This window comes from Doryrhamphus excisus, chromosome 15 (genome assembly GCF_030265055.1).
Source record: "Doryrhamphus excisus isolate RoL2022-K1 chromosome 15, RoL_Dexc_1.0, whole genome shotgun sequence".
NCBI lineage: Eukaryota > Metazoa > Chordata > Actinopteri > Syngnathiformes > Syngnathidae > Doryrhamphus > Doryrhamphus excisus.
The window spans coordinates 12,550,162-12,574,115 of NC_080480.1; the positions used below are offsets into that span (position 1 = coordinate 12,550,162).

General features: G+C 43.5%; 3 protein-coding genes and 1 long non-coding RNA gene across 7 annotated transcripts in view; 1 reads left to right on the forward strand and 3 right to left on the reverse strand.

The window, feature by feature from the left end:
- The first annotated feature begins 833 nt into the window (after positions 1-833).
- Positions 834-23,954, forward strand: part of LOC131103832 (uncharacterized) — a 44,551-nt gene continuing 21,430 nt past the window's right edge. Inside the window, exons 1-8 of one of the 4 annotated variants that reach the window (XR_009119688.1) lie at positions 834-1,143; positions 2,065-2,114; positions 8,805-8,906; positions 11,715-11,822; positions 14,425-14,515; positions 14,605-14,705; positions 22,123-22,197; positions 23,153-23,288. This is a non-coding gene — a long non-coding RNA (uncharacterized LOC131103832). Of the gene's footprint in view, positions 1,144-2,064; positions 2,115-8,804; positions 8,907-11,714; positions 11,823-14,424; positions 14,516-14,604; positions 14,706-22,122; positions 22,198-23,152; positions 23,292-23,954 lie in introns of all 4 variants that reach the window. The other 3 variants (XR_009119689.1, XR_009119687.1, XR_009119690.1) reach the window with 3 other exon arrangements.
- Positions 3,591-5,631, reverse strand: LOC131103829 (C-signal-like). Its single transcript, XM_058050426.1, has 6 exons — positions 5,231-5,631; positions 5,120-5,174; positions 4,692-4,885; positions 4,428-4,589; positions 4,162-4,272; positions 3,591-4,076 (listed from the first exon to the last, which is right to left on the reverse strand). Exons 1-6 carry the CDS (start codon positions 5,372-5,374, stop codon positions 3,963-3,965), a joined length of 780 nt encoding a protein of 259 aa, XP_057906409.1. The 5' UTR covers positions 5,375-5,631; the 3' UTR covers positions 3,591-3,962.
- Positions 5,976-7,780, reverse strand: LOC131103830 (C-signal-like). Its single transcript, XM_058050427.1, has 6 exons — positions 7,454-7,780; positions 7,343-7,397; positions 6,915-7,108; positions 6,669-6,830; positions 6,403-6,513; positions 5,976-6,317 (listed from the first exon to the last, which is right to left on the reverse strand). Exons 1-6 carry the CDS (start codon positions 7,595-7,597, stop codon positions 6,204-6,206), a joined length of 780 nt encoding a protein of 259 aa, XP_057906410.1. The 5' UTR covers positions 7,598-7,780; the 3' UTR covers positions 5,976-6,203.
- LOC131103826 (potassium channel subfamily T member 2) overlaps positions 10,434-23,954 on the reverse strand; it is a 53,446-nt gene continuing 39,925 nt past the window's right edge. Inside the window, exons 12-30 of the mRNA XM_058050418.1 lie at positions 23,161-23,297; positions 22,602-22,665; positions 22,225-22,333; positions 19,074-19,182; positions 18,899-18,955; positions 18,004-18,156; positions 17,673-17,926; positions 17,266-17,590; positions 17,095-17,200; positions 16,839-17,011; positions 15,708-15,779; positions 15,052-15,186; positions 14,852-14,963; positions 14,598-14,699; positions 14,423-14,506; positions 14,219-14,347; positions 13,029-13,374; positions 12,792-12,876; positions 10,434-11,826 (exon numbers count right to left, since the gene is read on the reverse strand). Of these exons, the coding sequence (XP_057906401.1) occupies positions 11,709-11,826; positions 12,792-12,876; positions 13,029-13,374; positions 14,219-14,347; positions 14,423-14,506; positions 14,598-14,699; positions 14,852-14,963; positions 15,052-15,186; positions 15,708-15,779; positions 16,839-17,011; positions 17,095-17,200; positions 17,266-17,590; positions 17,673-17,926; positions 18,004-18,156; positions 18,899-18,955; positions 19,074-19,182; positions 22,225-22,333; positions 22,602-22,665; positions 23,161-23,297 (2,670 nt within the window). The 3' untranslated portion in view covers positions 10,434-11,708. The remainder of the gene's footprint in view (positions 11,827-12,791; positions 12,877-13,028; positions 13,375-14,218; positions 14,348-14,422; positions 14,507-14,597; positions 14,700-14,851; positions 14,964-15,051; positions 15,187-15,707; positions 15,780-16,838; positions 17,012-17,094; positions 17,201-17,265; positions 17,591-17,672; positions 17,927-18,003; positions 18,157-18,898; positions 18,956-19,073; positions 19,183-22,224; positions 22,334-22,601; positions 22,666-23,160; positions 23,298-23,954) is intronic.

Sequence of the window (23,954 nt, forward strand, 5' to 3'; positions counted from 1 at the left end):
ATCACATGTAGTGCCATTCTAGTCCCAGTTAGTGTCAATATTTCTTGTTGACTTACTAATATCCGGCCACTGTTGTGTTTTGTTTACTGATTAATGTGGCCGCAAATTGGATTAACTTTTCATGTGACACATACAGTACTTAGATCTTTGCTTCCTGGTGTGACTTGAGAATGTGTTGCAAGGAACATAATTGTACAACTATAATTTAGCAGTTAACATCTCAAATGGAATGGTGGAATATTCTAATTTCTTTAATCCCATTTGACCTGACTTTCTTGTACTTTAGAACTTTACACTTCGGGTGATTGACGTCATGATATGATTAGACCTACAGAAATAGTTGATAAGGAAGTCAGGCTGACATCACCATTGTATCGCTGTGGACTATGGGATGCTTACCTTAAAGGCTTAGTCACTTTATCATTGGTTTGACAAGCCAGCATTAGGTAATACATTCATTAGATAAGACTATTAAACTTAACAGTGCTATTCAATTGTGCAAAAAAAACGAGTGAAAGACTGGAGCAGTTTTTAAGGACATATCATAAAAGGCAGTGAGCTAAATGTATATATGAAATTGACTGTACTTTGTACTTTTAGATAAATATTTGCTTAAAATGTAAAACTACCCTTTACAGTTGTATGTGTTCCCTCTGCTGCGCTCCAAAATGGGTACATTTTTTTAAAACTGAAATGACAAACAGCCTGAATGAGAGCAAGATCGAAGCAGTACCCAGTCTTGCAAGTAAAAGGAACAGTACACTCCATTGCTGCACTTCCCATGTCCAACACTAGGTGGTACTGCTGTAACACATCAGGACTGTGGAGGCGCCCTCACCCGAAGAAGAGTCAATTTCACCTGTTGTATCTCGACAAATAGTAGAATGTAGCTTTTTCAAAAACGTAGTTTTTTGTAAAAACTTTTTGCCAGTAAAGTCGAGTAGAAGTGTCTGAGCTTGAAAGGTGTTTAAGCAATAAGAAAGTTTGAAGACATTATGAAAGCAAACGGTCTGAAACGTTTAAAACTGGTGCTTGCCTAGCTAGTTTAGCAACATGTTTCCCCTTTTTTTCAATAGAAAACTTACATTCTATAGGAAAACATTTTAAAAAATACTGTCTCAAATGAGGAACAGTCGGTAACAGGTAAGTTAATTTTAATTTTATGACCCTCAAGTGTTTTTGTGTCATGTTGTTACAACCTTCGTCATCCAGAAGTGGTGTGCTATACTGCTAGATTTGGTATTGATCCAATACCAAGTAAATACAGGGCCTGTGTCGTCGATATCGATACCGATACTTTGCAAAAAATAAGGCGGATGCATCAATCTGAATGGATATTTATAATCTATAGTCTTTTAGGTTATGAATCAGCTTTGTAAATAACACACACAGGCTTTTATTAAGACACAAGAAAGTTAAATTTGATTTTTCTATCTTAGCAAGGTTCTCATAATTCATTAAATCATTAATTTTCTACCACTTATCCTCATGGGGGTCACATGGGGTGCTAGAGCCTACCCCAGTTGTCTACGGGTGAGAGGCGGGGTACACCCTGGACTGGTCGCCAGCCAATCACAGGGCACATATAGACAAACAACCATTCACACTCACATTCATGTACCAACAACGTAAGTCAATTATATTACTTCTCTCTGTTTAACTGACAAAAATGGCTAACAGAACATCCTGTTTAGTGCCCTTCAAAATAAGGTACATCCGGTTCACCAAATAAAATACATTTTCTGGACTCTTTCAGTTTCTATTCAAATAACATTCCTCACAACAATACAAAAAATGGTTTGACATTAGATGTCAAATAAGTTCCGACACTACTATTTGATTCAGTCACGATGAACTGACTAACCCCTGGCCTGCCCAATTCTTTGCGCACCCATCCAGGGTGCAGCATTGAAAGCAAGATTTCATCCTTTTTCATTTCCTCTGCAGCGCACATTGTTAGCATATTCAAAGCAATCTGAAAAAAGCAAATGTTACATCATTTAACATTGTGTGTCACAATAAGTAGTATGTGACAAGTGTGTTTATTTGTGTTCATTTTTGCAGTTGCTGGGACACATCATGCAAAAGTCATCACCGCTTACCTTGCTGACACGGTAAGGCACCAATGTGTTGTACTGTATCTCCTTGCGCTAATATCTGACGAGATGTTGACAGCTGCCTTCCTGCAGGACATCCCTGTGGTCCTGTTGATCTAGCTTAGGTGCATACAATATATGGGTACCACCTTCCAGGCCTTTTAAACATTGCTGAGATGCCCATGGGCCTATTATAATAATCCTTTGCTGCAGAATGAGTACAATACAATACAAACATGCAGATGAAAGGCAAGTCAAACTTAAGTACGGTAAAGGAGCTCATTCCCATAGGGATGAAGATAATGAAGTCCGGATGCTTCTTATCCAGTTTTTCCAAGGTCTGCTAATGGAATAGAAAAACAGAATTATGATGCAGATTTACTGTAATTTCATTAAGTTGTTATTCACACCTCAGATTTGTGTTAATTTTGGTCTCTGCTGCAGAGAAACAATTTCTTCACTCGACCCTTATCCTATGGCATTTGTTGGCCCCGATGATGAGCACATTAGCATTAGTCTGCTTGGACTATTTTTTGCACTGGTGTAGCACACTTTAGAGTGTGTTTATAGTTAAGGGAGACATTAAACAATTATTTTTTTAAGTTTTAACTAGGGCTGAGTGATTTATCGTTATTTTTTTTGTTTATTCAATCACTCATTCATTTTCTACCACTTATCCTCACGAGGGTCGCAGGGATGCAGGAGCCTATCCCAGCTGTCTTCGGGTGAGAGGCGGGGTACACCCTGGACTGGTCGCCATGCAGCCAATCACAGGGCACATATCGACAAACAACCATTCACACTCACATTCATACCTATGGACAATTTGGAGTCACCAACTAACCTAGCATGTTTTTGGAATGTGGGAGGAAACCGGAGTACCCGGAGATAACCCACGCAAACTCCACACAGAGATGGCCGACGGTGGAATTGAACCTTGGTCTCCTAGCTGTGTGGTCTGCACGCTAACCACTCGACCGCCGTGCAGCCGTTATTTTTTTGTAAATATTGATATTTCTGTTAAGCACGATATCAAAAACAAGCATATTGTTCATATCAATATACAAAAATTTGACACAGAGGTCTCACTCCCCTGGAGTGAAAGAAGGGTATTTGCCCTGAAAAAGACCTTAGAATCTCCGCTTGGAGTAGCAGATATAGCTGCACTGAACCCCCGACCTTAGGAACAACAAACATCCATCCATTTACGATGGCTCTTATCACTAAGGTCATTGGGGTATGTTGGAGCTTAGCTTTCGGTTCAAACACAACATGAGAAAAGACATCGGGCGGATGCGTTGACTTGAAATCACAAATTAAAATTAAATGGGCATGAGAGCCAGATTGTTACATCACAATACGCACAAAGTCAAAATGGCGGCAAAAATGTAAATGACTTAACTGTGCGCCTGCATTGTGATATTTGTTGCTTTTGTGTAACTCCACAGCTAAATCAGACTAGCTGTGAATTCCCTGCATGCAATGAGATTATAATGTATTCTAATGAGATGTTTGTATTAAATGTTGACTGATGTTATGCCTTGTAGGCAGCACACAGAGCAGCTAGCCTCCTGGCTGTCATTTGCTTTGTCGGAAGTGAACTGGTTGTAGATTATATACATTAAGTGACGACATCGACACACCTATAAGCACACGTACTGGAGACGTTATTCTTTGTTTTGAAGTGGAGGAAAAAGGGATAGACATTGAGAAAATCATGCGATGTGGCCTCAGACTTCACTGTCCAATCACTTCCTACATCCAGATTACTGTTCAGCCCATTTAAAGAAACAAGCAACAATGTAGGACAGAAAGTTACAAGTCAATTTATATATTTAAATCATTTGTGTTGATGTTTATGTTAAGCTACCAAGGAATGGTTCTGTGTTTATAATCTAGAAAGGCTCCACTATGCTCTTCGCTCATAGAGGCCATCACTTCCAGCATCCCATTCACGCTCTCCTCAACATCAATATGCCCCTGCAAGGTTAGAACACAATTGCTATTGTACACAGCCATTAATATTACTTGATTCAGTCACGAGGCATTGCCCGAACGGCCTTACCTGTGGCCCGCCCATTTCTGTGCGCACCCATCCAGGGCGCAGCACTGCAAACAAGATTTCATCCTTTTTCATCTCCTCTGCAGCGCACACTGTTAGCATATTCAAAGCAACCTGAAAAAAAGCATCATGTGTGACAACAAACGTAAAGCGATAATCTTACCAACGTGCAGGAACAGGAAATCGTACAAGACCAAAAGTATATGATGAGTGTATATATTTGTGTTCATTTTGCAGTTGCTGGGGAGCATCATGCAAAAGTTGTGTACCTTGCTGATGCGGTATGGTACACAAGGCACGGATGAGTCGTATCTCATTGCGCTTGTTATTGAGCCCATGCATGACGAGATGTTAATGACAGCCGCTTTGCTGCAAGACATCCCTGTAGTCCCGCTGACCGTCGCCGCCGCCCGAAGATGTGGCAGGAACTCCTAGAACATGACAGCAGCGAGGAAGAGAGGCTAATAACTGGACAGACGGTGTGCTATTATTTTGAAAAGTCATGCAGACACACTAGCGTGTTCGCCATTTACTTGAATAACATTCAGAGGCCCCATGAAATTGACATTGAAGACATCTTGCACGTCCTTGGGAGCAATTTCCTGCAGTCTGCTATGAATATCGCCGACGATTCCGGCATTGTTGATGAGCAGGTTGAGGCCCTCCGCACCCAGTTGGGGACCGATCAGTTTGGCCGCCTCTTTTATGCTGTCCAGGTCACTGACATCTGTCATAGAAAACAGAGGCAGTCACGAGAAGGCGTTCACATCAATGTTCAACATGCATCTGCTTTAAATCTCTATGCTTGATGTCCCCAACCTTACGTTAGATGGGTACCACCCTTTGGTTCTTGTTACCATGGCCAAGATGCCATTAAATCTATTTGCTGCAGACTAAGTACAATACAATACAAACATGACAGTAAAAGTGTCAAACTTAAGTCAGGTAAAAGAGCTCATACCCATGGGGATGATGATGATGATATCCGAATGCTTCTTAGCCAATGTTTGCAAGCCCTGTAAAGCGAATACAAAATGATGCAGTCTTCATTGCATCAAGTTGATATTCTCACCTCAGATTTTGGTCCACTTGGTTCTCTGCAGCAAGCAAACAATTTCTTCACTTGACCCTTGTCCTCTGCCATTTGTCGGACCATCTCCAGGCCTAAGCCTCTGTTGGCCCCGGTGATGAGCACATTAGTCGGCTTGGACGACATTTCGCACCTCTTGCTGACTTTCAACTGGTGTCGCACTCCTTAGGTGTGTGTTTATATATTCGCGGTGCTGCTGTTTACCTAATGAGGCCGTTTGACTCTGTGTACAAAGTTCATTGATAAAGGATAATTGGAAAATTAAATACCACGCTGGCAGTGATTCAAGTCTTTTGGCACATGAGCTTGGAAACAAAAATAAAACAGCCCTAAAAGTGCAAGTAATTCAGAAAATCTGGTTTAAAAAAAGGAACAAAAGTGGTTGTCACTTTTCACTCACATTTGAAGTCAATCTCACCAACAATCATTCATCATCAGAGTACGACTACAATTTTGGAGATATTAATTTTGTTGGTAAATATTGGTGTGTACCACATTACGCAGAATACTTTGAAGCTACAATAAACGCATAGACGCTCCTAGTTTGTTAAACAACTAACAAACATAACAATTAACTAGTAGGATTGTAGATGTACTTAGAACTAGTAGATGTTTGTATTAAATGTTGACTGATGTTATGCCTTGTAGGCAGCACACAGAGCAGCTAGCCTCCTGGCTGTCATTTGCTTTGTCGGGGGTGAACTGGTTGTAGATTATATACGTTAAGTGACGACATCGACACACCTATAAGCACACGTACTGGAGACGTTATTCTTTGTATTGAAGTGGAGGAAAAAGTGATCATCATGCGATGTGGCCTCAGCCTTCACCCTCCAATCACTTCCTACATCCAGATTACTGTTCAGCCCATTTAAAGAAACAAGCAACATATAACACGAGAAAGTTACAAGTCAATTTATATATTTAAATCATTTGAGTAGATGTTTATGTTAAGCTACCAAGGAATGGTTCCGTGTTTATAATCTAGAAAGGCTCCACTATGCTCTTCGCTCATAGAGGCCATCACTTCCAGCATCCCATTCACGCTCTCCTCAACATCAATATGCCCCTGCAAGGTTAGAACACAATTGCTATTGTACACAGGCAGGAATATTACTTGATTCAGTCAAGAGGCATTGGCCGAACGGACTCACCTGTGGCCCGCCCATTTCTGTGCGCACCCATCCAGGGTGCAGCACTGCAAACAAGATTTCATCCTTTTTCATCTCCTCTGCAGCGCACACTGTTAGCATATTCAGAGCAGCCTGAAAAAAGCATCATGTGTGACAACAAACGTAAAGCGATAATCGTATCAACAGAGCAGAAACAGGAAATCAGACAAAACCAAAAACATCACTAAAGTTAGTATATGACGAGTGTATATATTTGTGTTAATTTTGCAGATGCAAAAGTTGTGTACCTTGCTGATGCGGTATGGTACACAAGGCAAGAATGAGTGGTATCTCATTGCGCTTGTTATTGAGCCGATGTATGACGAGATGTTAATGACAGCTGCTTTGCTGCAAGACATCCCTGTAGTCCCGCTGACCGTCGCCGCCGCCCGAAGATGTGGCAGGAACTCCTAGAACATGAGAGCAGCGAGGAAGAGAGGCTAATAACTGGACAGACGGTGTGCTATTATTTTGAAAAGTCATTTGCCATTTACTTGAATAACATTCAGAGGCCCCATGAAATTGACATTGAAGACGTCCTGCACGTCCTTGGGAGTAATTTCCTGCACTCTGCTATTAATATTGCCGCTGATCCCGGCATTGTTGATGAGCAGGTTGAGGCCCTCCGCACCCAGATGGGGACCGATCAGTTTGGCCGCCTCTTTTATGCTGTCCAGGTCACTGACATCTGTCATAGAAAACAGAGGCAGTCACGAGAAGGCGTTCACATCAATGTTCAACATGCATCTGCTTTAAATCTCTATGCTTGATGTCCCCAACCTTACGTTAGATGGGTACCACCCTTTGGTTCTTGTTACCATGGCTAAGATGCCATCAAATCTATTTGCTGCAGACTAAGTACAATACAATACAAACATGACAGTAAAAGTGTCAAACTTAAGTCAGGTAAAAGAGCTCATACCCATGGGGATGATGATGATGATATCCGAATGCTTCTTAGCCAATGTTTGCAAGCCCTGTAAACCGAATACAAAATGATGCAGTCTTCATTGCATCAAGTTGATATTCTCACCTCAGATTTGGGTCCACTTGGTTCTCTGCAGCAAGCAAACAATTTCTTCACTTGACCCTTGTCCTCTGCCATTTGTCGGACCATCTCCAGGCCTAAGCCTCTGTTGGCCCCGGTGATGAGCACATTAGTCGGCTTGGATGACATTTCGCACCTCTTGCTGACTTTCAACTGGTGTCGCACACCTCAGGGGTGTGTTTATATATTCCCAGTGCTGCTGTTTACCTAATGAGGCGGTTTGACTCGGTTGTCGCTTTTCACTCACATTTTCAGTCAATCTCACCAACAATCATTCATCATCAGAGTACGACTACACTTTTGGAGATATTAATTTTGTTGGTAAATATTGGTGTGGGGGGCTGCACGGCAGTCGAGTGGTTAGCGTGCAGACCTCACAGCTGGGAGACCGGAGTTCAATCCCACCCTTGGCCATCTTAGAGTTCTGTTCTCCCCGTGCATGCTTGGGTTTTCTCCGGGTACTCCGGTTTCCTCCCACATTCCAAAAACATGCTAGGTTAATTGGTGACTCCAAATTGTCTATAGGTATGAATGTGAGTGTGAATGGTTGTTTGTCTATATGTGCCCTGTGATTGGCTGGCGACCAGTCCAGGGTGTACCCCGCCTCTCGCCCGAAGACAGCTGGGATAGGTTCCAGCGCCCCGGCAACCCTCTTTTTGTGGATAAGTGGTAGAAAATGAATTAATATTTAAGCATTATTAGAGCCTTCTAGACATAAATAACACCCCTATATTGAATTTTAAACTCTTATTACTCACATTTGTAAACAAAAGGAAATAAAACCTTATAGGGGCTGCACGATCTGCGAGTGGTTAGCACACAGGTTTCACAAATAGGAGACCCGAGTTCAATTCCACCCAAGGCCACCCAATCTCTGTGTGGAGTTTGCATCTTCTCACTGTGCATGCGTGGGTTTTCTCTGGGTACTCCGGTTTCCTCCCACATTCCAAAATCATGCTAGGTTAATTGGCTACTCCAAATTGTCCATAGGTATGAATGTGAGTGTGAATGGTTGTTTGTCTATATGTGCCCTGTGATTGGCTGGCGACCAGTTCAGGGTGTACCCCGCCTCTTGCCTGAAGACAGCATGGATAGGCTCCAGCACCCCCCGCAACCCTTGTGAGGATTAGCGGTAGAAAATGAATGAATGAATATTGGTGTGTACCGCAGAATACTTTTAAAATTAATTCATACAATAAACGCATAGACGCTCCTAGTTTGTTAAACAAATAACAAACATAACAATCAACTTGTAGGACTGTAATTCTACGCTCTGTTTGTGTATTTGTGCACCATGAGGTGAGGTGTTTATGTTTATGGTCTGTCTGACACACAGCTGCAGATATCTGCTGGAGAAGAACACACGAAGAGACACCCTTTCATGAGCCGCTGAGGTTGTTTTCCTTGCGGGAATTCTGCCCACATTAAAGACTCCCAGGTACAGTATGACGGGACTGGGAGGCGTTTTAATCTGTTGACCCAGACGGATGTGTAGTCTACAGGAGAAATGTGTGTATCATTATTATTAAAATTACCTGTTAAGTTATTCAGAAAAAAAATGTATATTGAATTGCATGTTTGGTTTATCTGAAGAGTTGAACCAGAGCAACTGGACTTGCTTGATTTTCTACAGGGTGCTTCACAATCACCAACACAAGCAGGTCCAAGTCCAGTTGATCTGATTCAACTCATCAGATATACCATGCACTGAAACCTTTACACATACTTTTTGTTCAAATGTTTTCTTAAATTTCTGGATAAAACAAAAACATATCATTCCGGAATAATCATTAAACCTGTTTTGTATTGGTACGCCGTGTTATTTTGGACTACCTCAAATTCAAACTGCACTATAATATCTTTTCACATTCAGGCAGAAGCACAAAAGCATCCCCAGAGAAGCGTATTAACTTAAATGTTTTACTGATGTTTGGAGATTGTCAGTTTTTTGTATTGATCCAGGGATTGGAGGATTGTATTTGCAGTAGGCTAGAAAGTAAACAAAGCCATGTCTCCCGCGTGGAAGTACTTCTGCATTGTGACAAAATGAGCAAAATATCAATTTTATGGGGTGGTGGTAGCAGAGCTGCATTCAATACCACAAATTTTATGTCATTTGAGTGTTTGGCAAGTCCATCGATAAGACTGCTACGCCATAACAACAAACTCTGGACTTTCGTAGGAAAGACAAATATCCAAAAGAGAGCAAAAAGGCAAAGCGGAAAAGGCAGTCGAATGTTTTACTTCAGATAACCAGCCCATCTCCGTCGTAAAAAATGTGTGATTGTGTTTACATTACCTCACCTTTCTATCAAAGCCACCTGGGATAGGCTCCACCTCACCTGAGAACCTAATGAGGACAAACAGTATAGAAAATGGAATGGAGGTTTGGAATGGTATGGAGGTTGAATTGTTTTCTGCATACAGAAAAATTAAAGGATGCGAGGTCATTGAATCCATTTTGTATTTATATTAAAGACGCTAAAACCAATCAATGTAGGTCAACATTTTCTCAGCTAGTCAACCAAAACATTGACATTTTAGCTTTTTGTTACTTGTGAAAAACAATTAGTGTAATATCTAATAATATTCATTCATTCATTTTCTACCGTGTTTTCGGGCGAGATGCGGGGTACACCCTGGAATGGTCGCCAGCCAATCACAGATCTAATAACATTCATTCATTCATTTTCTACCACTTTTCCTCACGAGGGTCGCGGGCGGTGCTGAAGTCTATCCCAGCTGTCTTCGTGCGAGAGGCGGGGACTGGTCGCCAGCCAATCACAGGGCACATATCGTCAAACAACCATTCACACTCACATTCATACCTATGGACAATTTGGAGTCACCAATTAACCTAGCATGTTTTTGGAATGTGGGAGGGAACCGCAGAAATCTCACGCACACACGGGGGAGAACATGCTAACTCCACATAGAGATGGCCGAGGGTGGGATTGAACCCTGATCTCCTCGCTGTGAGGTCTGCGCGCTAACCACTCGACCGCCGATCTAATAACATATGTTAATAATTCATTGAATTTTACTGTGCCAAGGTCCAAAAAAAATGTCTGTGAGCTGAAAATGGCCCCCAGGCCACACTTTGGAAACCCCTGCTTTATATATTTGGCCTCAGCTACAATTAAAGCTCTTCAAGGGGAAACTAAACACCTTTTAAGATAAAGTGGACCCAAAATGGAAAAAAATGACAAGTTGACTGACTTTAATATATACACATATTCTTCTCTTTATAATGGCACCGAAGCTACAGCAACCACAGAGCCGCAACCCATTAATTCTGTGTGAAATGGCACATTGAGAGTTTCCAAAGCACAGTAAAAAGCCTCGAGAAACAAACTGCATCTGTGTCCGCTTTCATGACTTTAGCATGGGGAAAGAAAGAACTCCTCCTCCTTCAAACGGCGGGTTTGGTGTCTCACGTTTGCTTCAAGATGAAGCACAAAAATACAATCAAACGACAGTCAATGTGACAAAAACAAACACAACACAAAAGTACACCCCTTAGCTTTTTCTCTGGCAGCAGATTCCTTTGGCTGTCCGGGTTAAATTGGCAGTGACTGGCTTTCATTCTCTCGCACGCATACGTAAACACTGCACATACATTGGATGGACTAAAGTACTTAGACACACCTTCTAAATTGACTGGACACCTTTGTTTCCCATGAATGTTCATTGACCTTGCACCATTCCATGCCTCCACCTTTGTAGGAACAGTTCATGGAAGGCCCTTTTCTGTGTGGAAGAACGCGAGTGCCCTGATCTGAACCATATGAAACACCTTTGGGATTCAAAGCTGAACAGGAAAACACTAAAAAGTCTTATGGAAAGACTCCTAGGAGAGCGTAAGCTGTTATAGCTGCAAAGGCCAGCGCGGTGGAAACCATGTTGGAGTGTATTTTTTGTGTGTCCCGATACTTTAGTCCATATAGTGTGCATGACGCAGTACAGAACATGCACATACATGGATATAAATACGTAATGTTTGTCATTAAATGCACTTCTGTGTCCCGAACTCTCTGCTTGGAAAATAGGAAGGTGCATAAATAAAAACGTTCCAGTCGCCGTTCTCAACAAGCTCCATGCACATCTGCCATGGCTGACTGCGGGAAGATTTGATGGCCATCTGGCTGCCTCGCTCTTCCGTCTCCATTTTCTGTCTCGCGCAAGAGTTCTTGTTGGTTTTTGTTTGTTTTTTTATACATCATATTTGTCTTTTTGTGTCTCACAGATGGGTGCTGTCCTGGGTATCAAACCTGTGGCTCTCTGTCAGTCCGGCGCTGCACTTCCTGTTGCTGCCTTGATTGGGTACCAAAGAGAGGGGGTCTGGTCTGATGAGGTACCTGCAAATGGGACAGAAGATTGCATCTTGTTCATTTCCTGTTCTTTACACCTCAGTGGTGCGTGACAGCAACAACATTATGCACAATCAAATGAGGTCCAATACAAACACTGCAAACCAAAATGTCTCCACAAAGATAATAATGCTCAGTTTTGACGACAAAATATTACTCTTATTAGGATGCAATGCGCTTCTACTGTAGTGTAATTAGCGATAGAGCCACAAGAGGCCGTTGTTGCCTTGCTAAATTCAAACCTTTACTTGATTTAAAACAGCACATAAAAGACCTTCCTGTACTTTTCATTCATTCATTCATTTTCCACCGCTTATCCTCACGAGGGTCGCGGGGGGTGCTGGAGCCTATCTCAGCTGTCTTCGGGCAAGAGGCGTCTTCCTCCCAAATTCCAAAAACATGCTAGGTTAATTGGCGACTCCAAATTGTCCATAGGTATGAATGTGAGTGTGAATGGTTGTTTGTCTATATGTGCTCTGTGATTGGCTGGCGACCAGTCCAGGGTGTACCCCGCCTCTCACCCAAAGACAGCTGGGATAGGCTCCAGCACCCCATCTGGAAGATCACAGCATTTCCTTCCAGCCACTAGGGGACATACAGTATTTGCTGCATATCTAGGGAGTGATCAATTGTTGTCCACTCTTAAGCGTTTTTGATACAAAAGATGTGATTGATTTGCCAATTGTCGTCCCTCGTTTACTAGGCCTTTTGTTGCTAAAAAGAATTCACGGGACTCTGTCATAACTGGTCGATACAGACCGACAGGAAACAAAAACCTAAAAATAAATGCAGCCAGGTTTCAGTAATATGGTTTTTATATACTTTTCTCAAGCTGAACACCTAAAGACAGTACTTTGATACGAAGAAAAACAGCGCTATCTGGTGGGCTACAGCCCTTGCCTTGAACCTAATATACACAGCCTCCACTGTATAGTGTGTCATTGTGTACTTACACAACATCGTGCAGCTCCAGTCTGGTGTCTGGAGAAGGGTTGATAAGGATGTAAGACAGTCTGTTGCCTTGGTCCGTCATTCCATCTGTAACAGGAAGAAAGAGCCAAGTGGAGCATGAAATGAAGTGGACAGGTAGTGGGAAATCTCACTCTTTCACAGAATAGAGGCTAAGACCAATGGAGTGGAGCACATGTACTGTACATACACTGACTACTCCAGAAGAGGTCCAGACTTACTGAAGCCAGTGGGGGAGAGGCCCAAATGCTTCATCCTGGTTCTCACAAGGGCATTAAGTTCCTGCCTCTCCGAGCGCCGGAACAGGGTCAGTCTCTGCTGGCTAATCCTCTCGGCTGCGCTGCCTGTGCCGCCCTTGGCTCCGCCGGAGCTTCGTCCGCCTTTCCTGCTCAGCCGCCGTGCCCACTGCATGCTCTTCCTCCGGAGCAGCGGGTGGTCCGAAGAGTGGGACGAGGTCGAGATGGGCTCCGAGGAGGTAGAGTTGCGGTGAGCGCCGGTTCGAGACAGCAGGGGCTCCCTCGGTTCTCTGGTGTCCTCGTAGTCTTCCACTGTGATGGATACCTGGGACTGACGCGTAACAACATACTAATTTATATTCACTTGGAAAGGATTTTGTTTGACCTCAAGCCGCTTTTGCGCCGCAGGAATTGGAATTACATTTTTGGTCTCTGAAAGTCATCCTTCTTTCAGCGGATTCATACTTTTGAAGTACCCAAGGAACCTTTGGGTGGGGTTTGCAGTGCTGAACATACCTGATTTGATGACTGCTTTGAGCACAAGCCATCGAACTAACGAGTTAAACTTACCACTTCCACACAAAATAGGAGCACTTCTTTTTACTGTTATGTCGGACATGCCATGGCTGCCTCCATGCAGTGTAAAATAACATCAAGTTTCATCAATGTAACATTACTTATCTTCTTTTGTGTCTGTTATTATATGGGAGCCAGGCAACGACATTTCGTTGGCAATTTCACTACTGTGTTTTTGTGCAATGACAATAAAGGGAGTCTATCTATCTATCTATCTATCTATTACCGACTCCGAGTGACCAGAATACTACATATCAGGGAGCGATGTACTTCAGGATATCCTCATCAACTCAAGTTAAATCCCTTATACAGTATACAGTAACGTTTTAACAGTCAGTGTTTCATTGTACTATTGTTAGTCTAAGCATTGAGCAATGTTATGCTAGCCTGTAATGGTTGTATTGTCACATTATGGAAAAAGGTCAGTATTCATGTACATGTCGTTGATATGACGCTTGTTTGAGAGGTTCCACTATAGTTTGGTGCTCCTCAACTTTTGACAATGCAAACATACGTAAAATTGCAACCGTACCAAGCTGAAAGTGCTGCAGTTTGTTTCTCATAAGTCCGGCAACCAAGTCACATTGTTCACAACTGACCTCTGAAACTGGGAGCTTGTGGGCTTCTGTTCTGTAGATACCAATTGGAATATCCCCCGTGGATGAGCATAGCTTCTGGTAGAGCCTGCCGTACGTCCGTATCCACAAGTCATCCTCTGTGATTTTCATCTATAAGAACATTGTACTGATTAGAGACTCATCTTCTGATACACAAGACTGAGGTCGAGTTGTGGTTGCTCTTACAGCACAGAGGAACCCTGAACCTGGCATGGAGTCGAGACCCAGCAGCAGCCTGGTGATGGAGATCATGTAATCCTTGACGAAGGACTGTCCAAAGTAAGCAGATGAGAATTCTCTTATTGCCATTATGAGGTGCAGGATTTTCTAGTATGTGGTGAAAAGTGTGTTTATGTCCTACCTGGTAGAGGAGTGTATCCAGCATGCTGACACTGAACACTTTGCCTGCAGCAAAGGGCAGGCGGAACATAAACACCAAGTTGGATCCTCTCTCCCTTTCCTTCTGCAGGTAACACAACACACACTCACAAGTCACTCTGCTTTATGCTGGTTTAAATGGAGTAAAAAAAAATGTAAACAAACCTGAATTATAAATTCACAAATGTAAAGAAACAACTACACATGCACGTATTGGCGAACTGAGGTCATGTTTACCTTTTCTAGCTTGGACAGAGCTTGAGAGTAGTGGTCTTTGACTTTGAACTGCATGAAGCGCATGTTGGCAGGGTGTGTGAGCTCAGTGATAATACTCAGAGCTGGGAACAGTCTGCATGCACACAAACCACAGCTGTCAGTAAAAAAAAAAAAAAAAAAAAAAAAATCACAGAATTTGAGACTTTTTAGCTGAGGCAGACCTAAAGAGGGTCTGGACATTGACGATGGTCTTCGCATCAGCCATGTAGTCTTCTTCTGCAATCATGGAGCTCTCTTTGTCCACAACCACCATGGTGTCGGCAAAAGTCACTCCACATCGCAAAAGACTGTCTAAACTATTTTGAGGGCACATGAGATCAGACAACATCGGTCATGAAAGTAGGTAAACTGATGAAGATGGTGTGTCGGTGTACTTATTGCCACTAGGTGCCACCATTAAAAGCAATTGTACTGTAGACATGGGTGCCAGTATTTGACACTATCTGTCACTCACTGTGTGTCACAAGGGTGCCAGAATGTGACGCATAGGTGCCACTATCTCATCCACTTACAACCACATACAGTAGGCGCCATCAGTGCCAGTACATAGGTGTCACGTTAAACCACTTTCATCCACATCTGTGCCACTATCTGTCATGTCATGTTAATGCCACTTTTCCTCTCGCAGGTGCAACTATGTTGTGTAGCTGCCACTATCTGTCATATAAATGCCAAAGTCACGTAAATACCATTATCTATCTCATAGGTGCCAATATCTGTCACCGAGGTGTCACTTTCTCTGCCATAGGCACTAGGCGCTGTTATTGGTGCCATGTACAAAACACTATTCCAGCCTGAAACCTTTGAGGCGACTTACTTGTCCATGGAACCCACTGTGTAGAAAACCATCGGGAACCAGCAAATTGCTTCCAGGAAGTCTGCCTCGGGTCTGAATTAATCAAAACACAACACTATGTGAGTTGTCCTACTAGTACAGATTTTAAAACATGCAATCACAACTTGCCCCGCTCCATTCATTCATTTTCTACCGCTTTTTCCTCACGAGGGTCGCAGGGGGTGCTGGAGCCTATCCCAGCTGTCTTTGGGCGAGAGGCGGGGTACACCCTGGACTGGTCGCCAGCCAATCACAGGGCACATATAGACAAACAACCATTCACACTCACATTCATACCTATGGACAATTTGGAGTCGCCAATTAACCTAGCATGTTTTTGGAATGTGGGAGGAAACCGGAGTACCCGGAGAAAACCCACGCATGCACGGGGAGAACATGCAAACTCCACACAGAAATGGCCGAGAGTGGAATTGAACTTGGGTCTCCTCGCTGTGAGATCTGCGTGCTAACCACTCGCTATGGACAATTTGGAGTCGCCAATTAGCTTAGCATGTTTTTGGAATGTGGGAAGAAACCGGAGTACCCGGAGAAAACCCACGCATGCACGGGGAGAACATGCAAACTCCACACAGAGGCGGCCGAGGGTGGAATTGAACTTGGGTCTCCTAGCTGTGAGGCCTGTGTGCTAACCACTCATCAATATTGAAATGTTTGATGGCTTTTTTTTTTTAGTAATACAATGTGCTTTAACACTCATTACTCTTACAGTAAACAATAGTGCTTTTCGATGGTGGAATTCGAGGGTGGAATTGAACCCTGGTCTCCTAGCTGTGAGGTCTGCGCGTTAACCACTAGACCGCCGTGCTGACTGCCCCGCTCCAATTAAGATAAATTTAGGTGGTCACAACACTACTTTGGAGTGACTCAGCATTTTATTGCACGACCTGAAAGCATCCAACATTTCACAAATCCTGTTCACTGTGGGCCAGAATAGCTCAGTTATTCTCTCACATTGGAGAATAGGAACACATTTTAAAACCCTGTGCAACTAAAGATTTATGGTGTGGCAGTTATGCCCACAGCAGCTTTTCCGAGGAGTATTTTATGTATTTCCGCACAAAAATAGCTAAACAATAACGAGGGCCATCTCACATGCTCTCCAGCAGCAACACAATTGGGTTCAACTCCTTTCTAGGCCGGTAGTAGGCCCGAAGAGGAACAATGAAGTTGTAAAGGCCATTTCCTGCACTCTCAGCAGACACAATGATCAGCTTGTTTTTGAAGCCGTAGGAGCGGGCGTCCTCAAACGGGATATGGTGACAAGCCTGGTGGAGAAGGAGGAGAGCGGCCATGGAGAATGAAGTCAAGAGGGGCAGTACAAGATGTGCAGACCATTTAAAGCGCTGACCTTGTCCATGCGCAGGCAGCAAAAAGGCATCTTTTCTTGTAAAAGGTGGCAAAGGGCAGGAGAGCTGCCGATGTATGGAGAGTTGAGCGGGTAGCCCTTCACCCACCTGGACGCACGATCACAGTTATCCTTGTACAACAATACTTATCTACTCCAACTTCAAGTACTCACTCGCAGTGTCGGCCCCACCAGTGGGCGCTCTCGTCTTTGTCGCCATCATCTTTGCTCTCTTCTCCTCCCTCGTCCTCAGACTGGTCCCCCAGGAGGTCAAAAGTCGGGTTGTTGACACCATCCACTAACTCCAGGACAGGTGCGATGCTGTGCCGCCTTTCCTCGGCGGAGTCTCCCAGGGCAGGCAAAGCCAAAGTATTAGCACCGCTCATCTCTGTCCTAGAGCTGCTCCGGCTTCCTCTTCCGCTGCCGGGCCCACCGCTCCCTGGATCTGGACAGTCTGGGCTGCTGTCACTGGAATCCTGCAAGTCAATTGCCACCGTCCCTGAAACAGACCCGTAGATGATTTAGAACAGTGGCTGCCTTGTCTAACATTGGTGGTCTTCTACATGCGTGGCCTCACTGACCCATACTGGCGATAATACTGTGCACTGGCAAACGGGTGAGTCCGTGGTAAATGGTTTGGTGAACACCCCTGGTGTTCCCTCCGGCGCTGCCCCACGACGGCTCCCTCTGGCCCCGGACAAATGCAGAGTTCTCCTCTTTGGAGATGTTGATGTAGAAGCAGATGTCAGAGGCCCCCATAATATGACAGGGACCGGGGTTGAGCAGAATGTTGGTGGTGTCCAGCCTGCGTACTCCGATCAAACACACTCCATACCTGTTGCCACGGAGACAAGAATTAGACTATGAACTGCGCACAACAGGCTGCATTTTTCAGTTTCACGTCTTGCTTACTTCTTGTGGGCATGAAAGGACGCAAAGGTGAAACTCTTGCCCTGGTATTCCCCGAAGAATTTGCTCTCCTCAAGGCGGATGTGGTGCACCTCATTGGCTGAGCAGCGGCGGTAGGTTCGATGCCACTGGTCCGCAGCGCATGCGCCACCTTCCCTGAAAGGCGAACATATAGAACGTCTGTGCCATGTGGGTGGAAATTGACCTCCTTAAGCATCTAACACAAAGCTTCCAGCAAAGCGATCGGGGTCACATCAGGAGGATTTTCCACTCAACGCCTGGAGAATTAACGTCTTACATCTCTGTCAGAGCTCCTTGATCAATACTTCAATCAGTACACTGACCCCAACAAGGACGAGCAGCCTGTCGAAACAATGGAGCCCATGAACACTTAAGTGGACAGCCACGATCTCAGGGGTATATACGGCTTTAGATGCGGAGGCCACTGAGATGATAACAGGAAACAAGGCTGTGGGGGCAGTGTGAATGTGGGTGGCCTGTGACAATAAGACTGCCTTATATAAACAAGTGTTACAGCGACTTTGCAGTTTGTACAAATGGTTTCATTTACTTTGTTGCAGCATCATCATGCATCATTGTCTCAGCCAATAATCCACAAGGAAACATGTGGATCCACTGTACACTCACTAGTGTAACATTAGGTAAGAATACCGAGCAGTAGCCCCAAGATACAGTTTTAGGTCCGGAAGTATTTAGGCATTTTTTTGTATTGGTGGCTTCAATTATCAGTCTTTTCTTTTTGCTACTTCATTTGTTTTGAAGTTACAAGATGATGGTTAATTCCTTTTGTGTTAAATACTTTTACCATCTGGTATTGAATTGTCGGAATTTCTAAATGATGACTGCCTTTATGATTGGATCTAAAATGAGAACTTACCTGTTAAGGCCTTGAAAAGCTCCTCCACGCTGCTTAAAAGCCTCCTGGGGTGCAGTCCTAAGAACAGGACGTAGAAATCATTTGCAAAATATCAAAATTAAGCATAATTATCTTTGTAAAGGCATCTGATATGTAAGAGTGGTTGCATGTCAAGATTAGCTCCAAGTGCACTCACTGTCCTCTGGACGAGTGAATCAACAACGTGATGAGTGTTGAAGTACCAGGGCACACGCAGTTTAAAGCCAGCATGGCGTACTTAAACTCTTCCTCGCATACCACATGATCTGCGGACAAAGAGGAAGAAAGAAAGAAAGAAAAAAATAAACGTCAGTCATGGTCAGACTGCTGACCTTCGTCTGTGCATATGTGTGTGCGCACCGCATTCTGTGGAGATGCGCCTCACTTCATCAATTCAGGTCTAACCTACGGCGCTAGGATGCATTGAAGCCATTAAATTGCGTTGAAATCCATTAAAGGCTTGCTGCGATATTTCCCTCTGAACTGCAAATGTCAGAGTCTGCTTGCTCGGCAGGAAATGTCAAGGGATCTCCAAAGTAAAAGCTCTTTATCCTCTGGAAACACATCATGGCAGTCCATACAGTACCCGTTCAGTTATTTCAGTCTGGGCTAAAGTGGGTCGACGCAAACGTCCGTCAGGCTTCTGCAAGTCAACTTTTCTTTCTAGCTTAGCTAAGGTTTTGAGATCAATGTGACATTCTCAGATCCGTGTCACAGACAAGGTTGAGTAAGGTAGCCTTGACTCGCCCTCACCTTAACGGCTTTGCTCCAAGGGAGAACAGGGTCTTCGGTGATCTATTTAATCCCTCCAGTCGGTTCTTGGTCAGCGCCAGGGTCTCCTGTACTTTAAATCCTTTCAGAGTTCATTCTTAGATGTCATTGACGTGACGTATAAAATAAGTCAACACTGAAACTGCTGGAATTGGCCATTTTGTTTTGAACTCATCCATCGTGCCTCCCCAAATCAATAAGTAATTCCCATCCCTGAGCCTTAGAGTAGCCCAAATTATGTTTTTTTTTGGGGGGGGGGGGGTTGTTGGTCCAAAACACAGCCTAAAACAAGCCTAAGTAGTGAGTAAATGTACGTGTTTGGCATTTCCACAGCGATTAGCAAAAGTTTCATTGTGTGCCGATCAACTGAAATTAAGTTACAAAAGACAAAATGTTCCCAATTAAAAGTTTTTTTGGACATGTCCTCTGTTAATCTGGTAAACAAACACACTCACCCATTAAAAAAAAGAAAAATGACTGTAGCTCTTTGTACTTTTAAGAGATACAGTCATTTTTCATGGGGTTTGTACCTGTGGCATTTCACTCTCTTTGAACTTCCAGTAATCAGCTTTATGGGATGGTAGACTCTGTACCTGTTAATGTAAAATGAGTACCTCTCCTCTGGCACCATTTAGGGGGTGCCATGTCTTGCCATTCTGGTGGTGCCATTAAAGGTAGTGCTTTTGCACCGTTCATAATTTTACTCCGTGTAGCATCTAATTACACTTATTTGTGGCATATGAAGCACAGCATATTACAAAAGTGAGTATACTTCTCAATTATAACAATCATTTATCCTCTCGAGGGACAATACTATAGTCATGATTGAGACAGCTTTTTTGTTGAGGAGACTGTTCGGAAACGGTAGTGATCACGGTAAACTATGTGAGAGACGCCGCCGTTTATGACTACTGAGGGACAAATGAGTCCGACAAGTTGAGCGGGCAAGGAGCGATGGCGAGTCGACGGAAGCCAAGAGAGTCATGACTCGGTGGTATAAACGTGGAGTTTGCCAAGCCATGCCGACAGAAATCGGGTGTTTCTGCTCAATTGAGTGGCACACAGTATTATCTTCAATGGAAAGGCTTTGCTTATCTGGCGAGGAGGACACTGCTCTGAGAGACTCCATTACAATGAACAAAACAAATTGTTGGTAGTGGTTAGAAACTTTTTTCCACCTACCAAAATCGTCCCAACCCAGCTGTACCACTGTCCTGGTTTTGAGTTTTGTTGACTAAAACTGTACTAAAACTATCATTCATTCATTCATTTTCGACCGCTTTTCCTCACAAGGGTCGCGGGGGGTGCTGGAGCCTATCCCAGCTGTCTTCGGGCAAGAGGCGGGGTACACCCTGGACTGGTCGCCAGCCAATCACAGGGCACATATAGACAAACAACCATTCACACTCACATTCATACCTATGGACAATTTGGAGTCGCCAATTAACCTAGCATGTTTTTGGAATGTGGGAGGAAACCGGAGAAAAACCCGGAGAAACTCCACACAGAGATGGCCGAGGGTGGAATTGAACCCTGGTCTCCTAGCTGTGAGGTCTGCGCGCTTACCACTCGACCGCCATGCCGCCTGTACTAAAACTATTACATATAGAATTGACTAAAAACTAAAAAAGATTAAGATTAGAATTATGATGGCTGGTTGCAAGATAATCGTGGTTGCAGGATAATGGTCTGGTGCTGCATGAGTGCTGCAGTCACTGGGGAGCTGCTTCCAACATGTACCCTATCTCATTTTCGCAAGATATTCTACATTGTTTGGTTCTTTTGTGCAATTTAGCTTATCAATATGTCAAGTTGCACGGTGGTCGAGTGGTTAGCGTGCAGACCTCACAGCTAGGAAACCCGAGTTCAATCCCACCCTTGGTCGTCTCTGTGTGGAGTTTGCATGTTCTCCTCGTGCATGCGTGGGTTTTCTCCGGGTACTCCGGTTCCTCCCACATTCCAAAAACATGCTAGGTTAATTGGCGACTCCAAATTGTCCATAGGTATGAATGTGAGTGTGAATGGTTGTTTGTATATATGTGCCCTGTGATTGGCTGGCGATCAGTCCAGGGTGTACCCCGCCTCTCGTCTGGAGACAGCTGGAATAGCCCCAAAAAGACATTCAAAAAAACAAAAACGAGAGATATTGTATATTTTACATTGGATAATGGTTTGTGTTGTCTATATTCTTCATGTTAGGTAACTGGTAAATACATGTTGTCTACCAGAACGACACTCGCACTCCATATCTTGCGGATATGCCTCCAAGTGGAAGCCAGGTCAGATGGAATTGACAAAAACCTGTACAGGAAAATAGCATTTCTTTCGCACACACACTATATTATATCTGTTTCTCTGAGGTCCAATATCCTTTTTTGCACTTCTTCGCCTCGCTGTGTTTACACTCCACACTTTTCCTGCTTTTCAATTTTCAGATGATCCTCTTCATGAGCTCACAGATACTTCTTCTATGACAGAACATGAGCTCAAATAAATGAAGCAGTCAAAAGGTTAGCTACCTCCTCTTTGATACAAACCTGCAAACTTGACATGGAACTTGTTTTCCGGCTTGAGGATCTGCACGTAGAGGGGGCAGTTGGGAGCAAAGTCTTTCACCGCCCAGGCCCGCAGGATGGTCTGATGATCCTGACCAAATTGGAGACGGAAAGGGAGTGAAATTGATGGAGTGAAATGGATCCAGAGCGCTTTCATTAGCCGCATCAGATTACAGCTCCTCTCTAATAGTCCACATGAACCACCGGCTTGCACGGAACATTTTAATGGCGCATACAACAATTTGGGATTTTGGCTGCCATCTTTCCCACACAAAGAGATGACCCCCGCCTCATGAGCATCAAGAGAGTATCTTATTAACATGCAAAACAAGGAGTGAGAAAAGCCATTTGGAACATACAGCAGCAATGCGGTCCACTTCAAAGCGGTTACTGAGGATGAAGCAGGCCTCAGCGTCATCCATCCTGCGGGCGGTTAGAAGAGTGCAGAAGGAGCGACACGGAGAGAATCAAGGGAAGACACAGGGAGGAGGGTTTTGTTATTTCACTCACAGATAATAGACAATCCAGTGTGTTATTTCAGGTTTGCACCAAGTATAGATGACATAGTAGAAGGGGAAAAAGAGACAGAGTGATGAAAGTACAGTGGGAACTCTGTTTTCGTACACTGCGGATTTCATAGGATTTACTTTTCGACAGAAATGATTGCCAAAAATATATCTCTTTCTTTGTACAATGGCTTTGTTATTGTGTGCTCAAACAAAGCATGCATGCTTTGGTGACTCAGAGTCTCTGTGAAGAACGGATAGTGGTTCTTTTAGAGTTGGAACATCATAAACACGTTCCATCCAAGGAATCATTTCATCAATTTGATTGTGTTTCTTCATAGAACAGTACTCGTTGGTGTCACCTATTCAATTTGTCTTCTGGTGTTTTTGTTTTGCTGTTGCAGCGACTCACTTGGCCCTCATCAGGTCCTGGTCTTTGAGGGCGGACCCTTGCAGGTAGATGACTCTCTGGGCCCAAAGAGGAACATGCAGGACTCTTCTAACCTGGACATCCATCTCTGCTGGACACAGGATCACCACGTAGTAATCCTACACACACCCATACATAAACACAGTATGATATTCCTCTACAATATATGAATAGCATGTCGACAGATAAATATTACTTCGGTGTAGACATTGAAAGGGTGAAGGAAAATACATTTCTGGGATCACAATAGATGAAAATATGAGCTGCAAACCTCATATTACAAATATACAACATAAGGTGGCCAGAAATATTTCAATATTGAACAAAGCAAAATTTGTTCTCAATCAGAAATCACTCCACACTCTTTATTGCTCTCTGGTTCTACCATATCTTACTTATTGTGTGGAAATATGGGCTAATAACTATAAAAGCAATCTTCACTCGCTAAATGTACTGCAAAAAAGGTCAGTAAGGATAATTCATAATGCCGCCTACAGAGAACATACTAACTCCTTATTTCTAAAATCACAAATACTTGCTGATATAGTTTATCTTCAAACAGCTAAAATAATGCATAAGGCTAAAAATAACCAATTAGCTAAAAATGCCATCCAATACTTCTCTACAAGAGAAGAGAAATATGATCTCAGGGAAGAACTAAATTAGAAACACTTATATGCTAGGACTACGTTAAAAAACCATAGCATTTCAGTATGTGGAATCAAACTATGGAATGGATTGAGTAAGACCCTCAAACAATGCACAACGATGAGCCA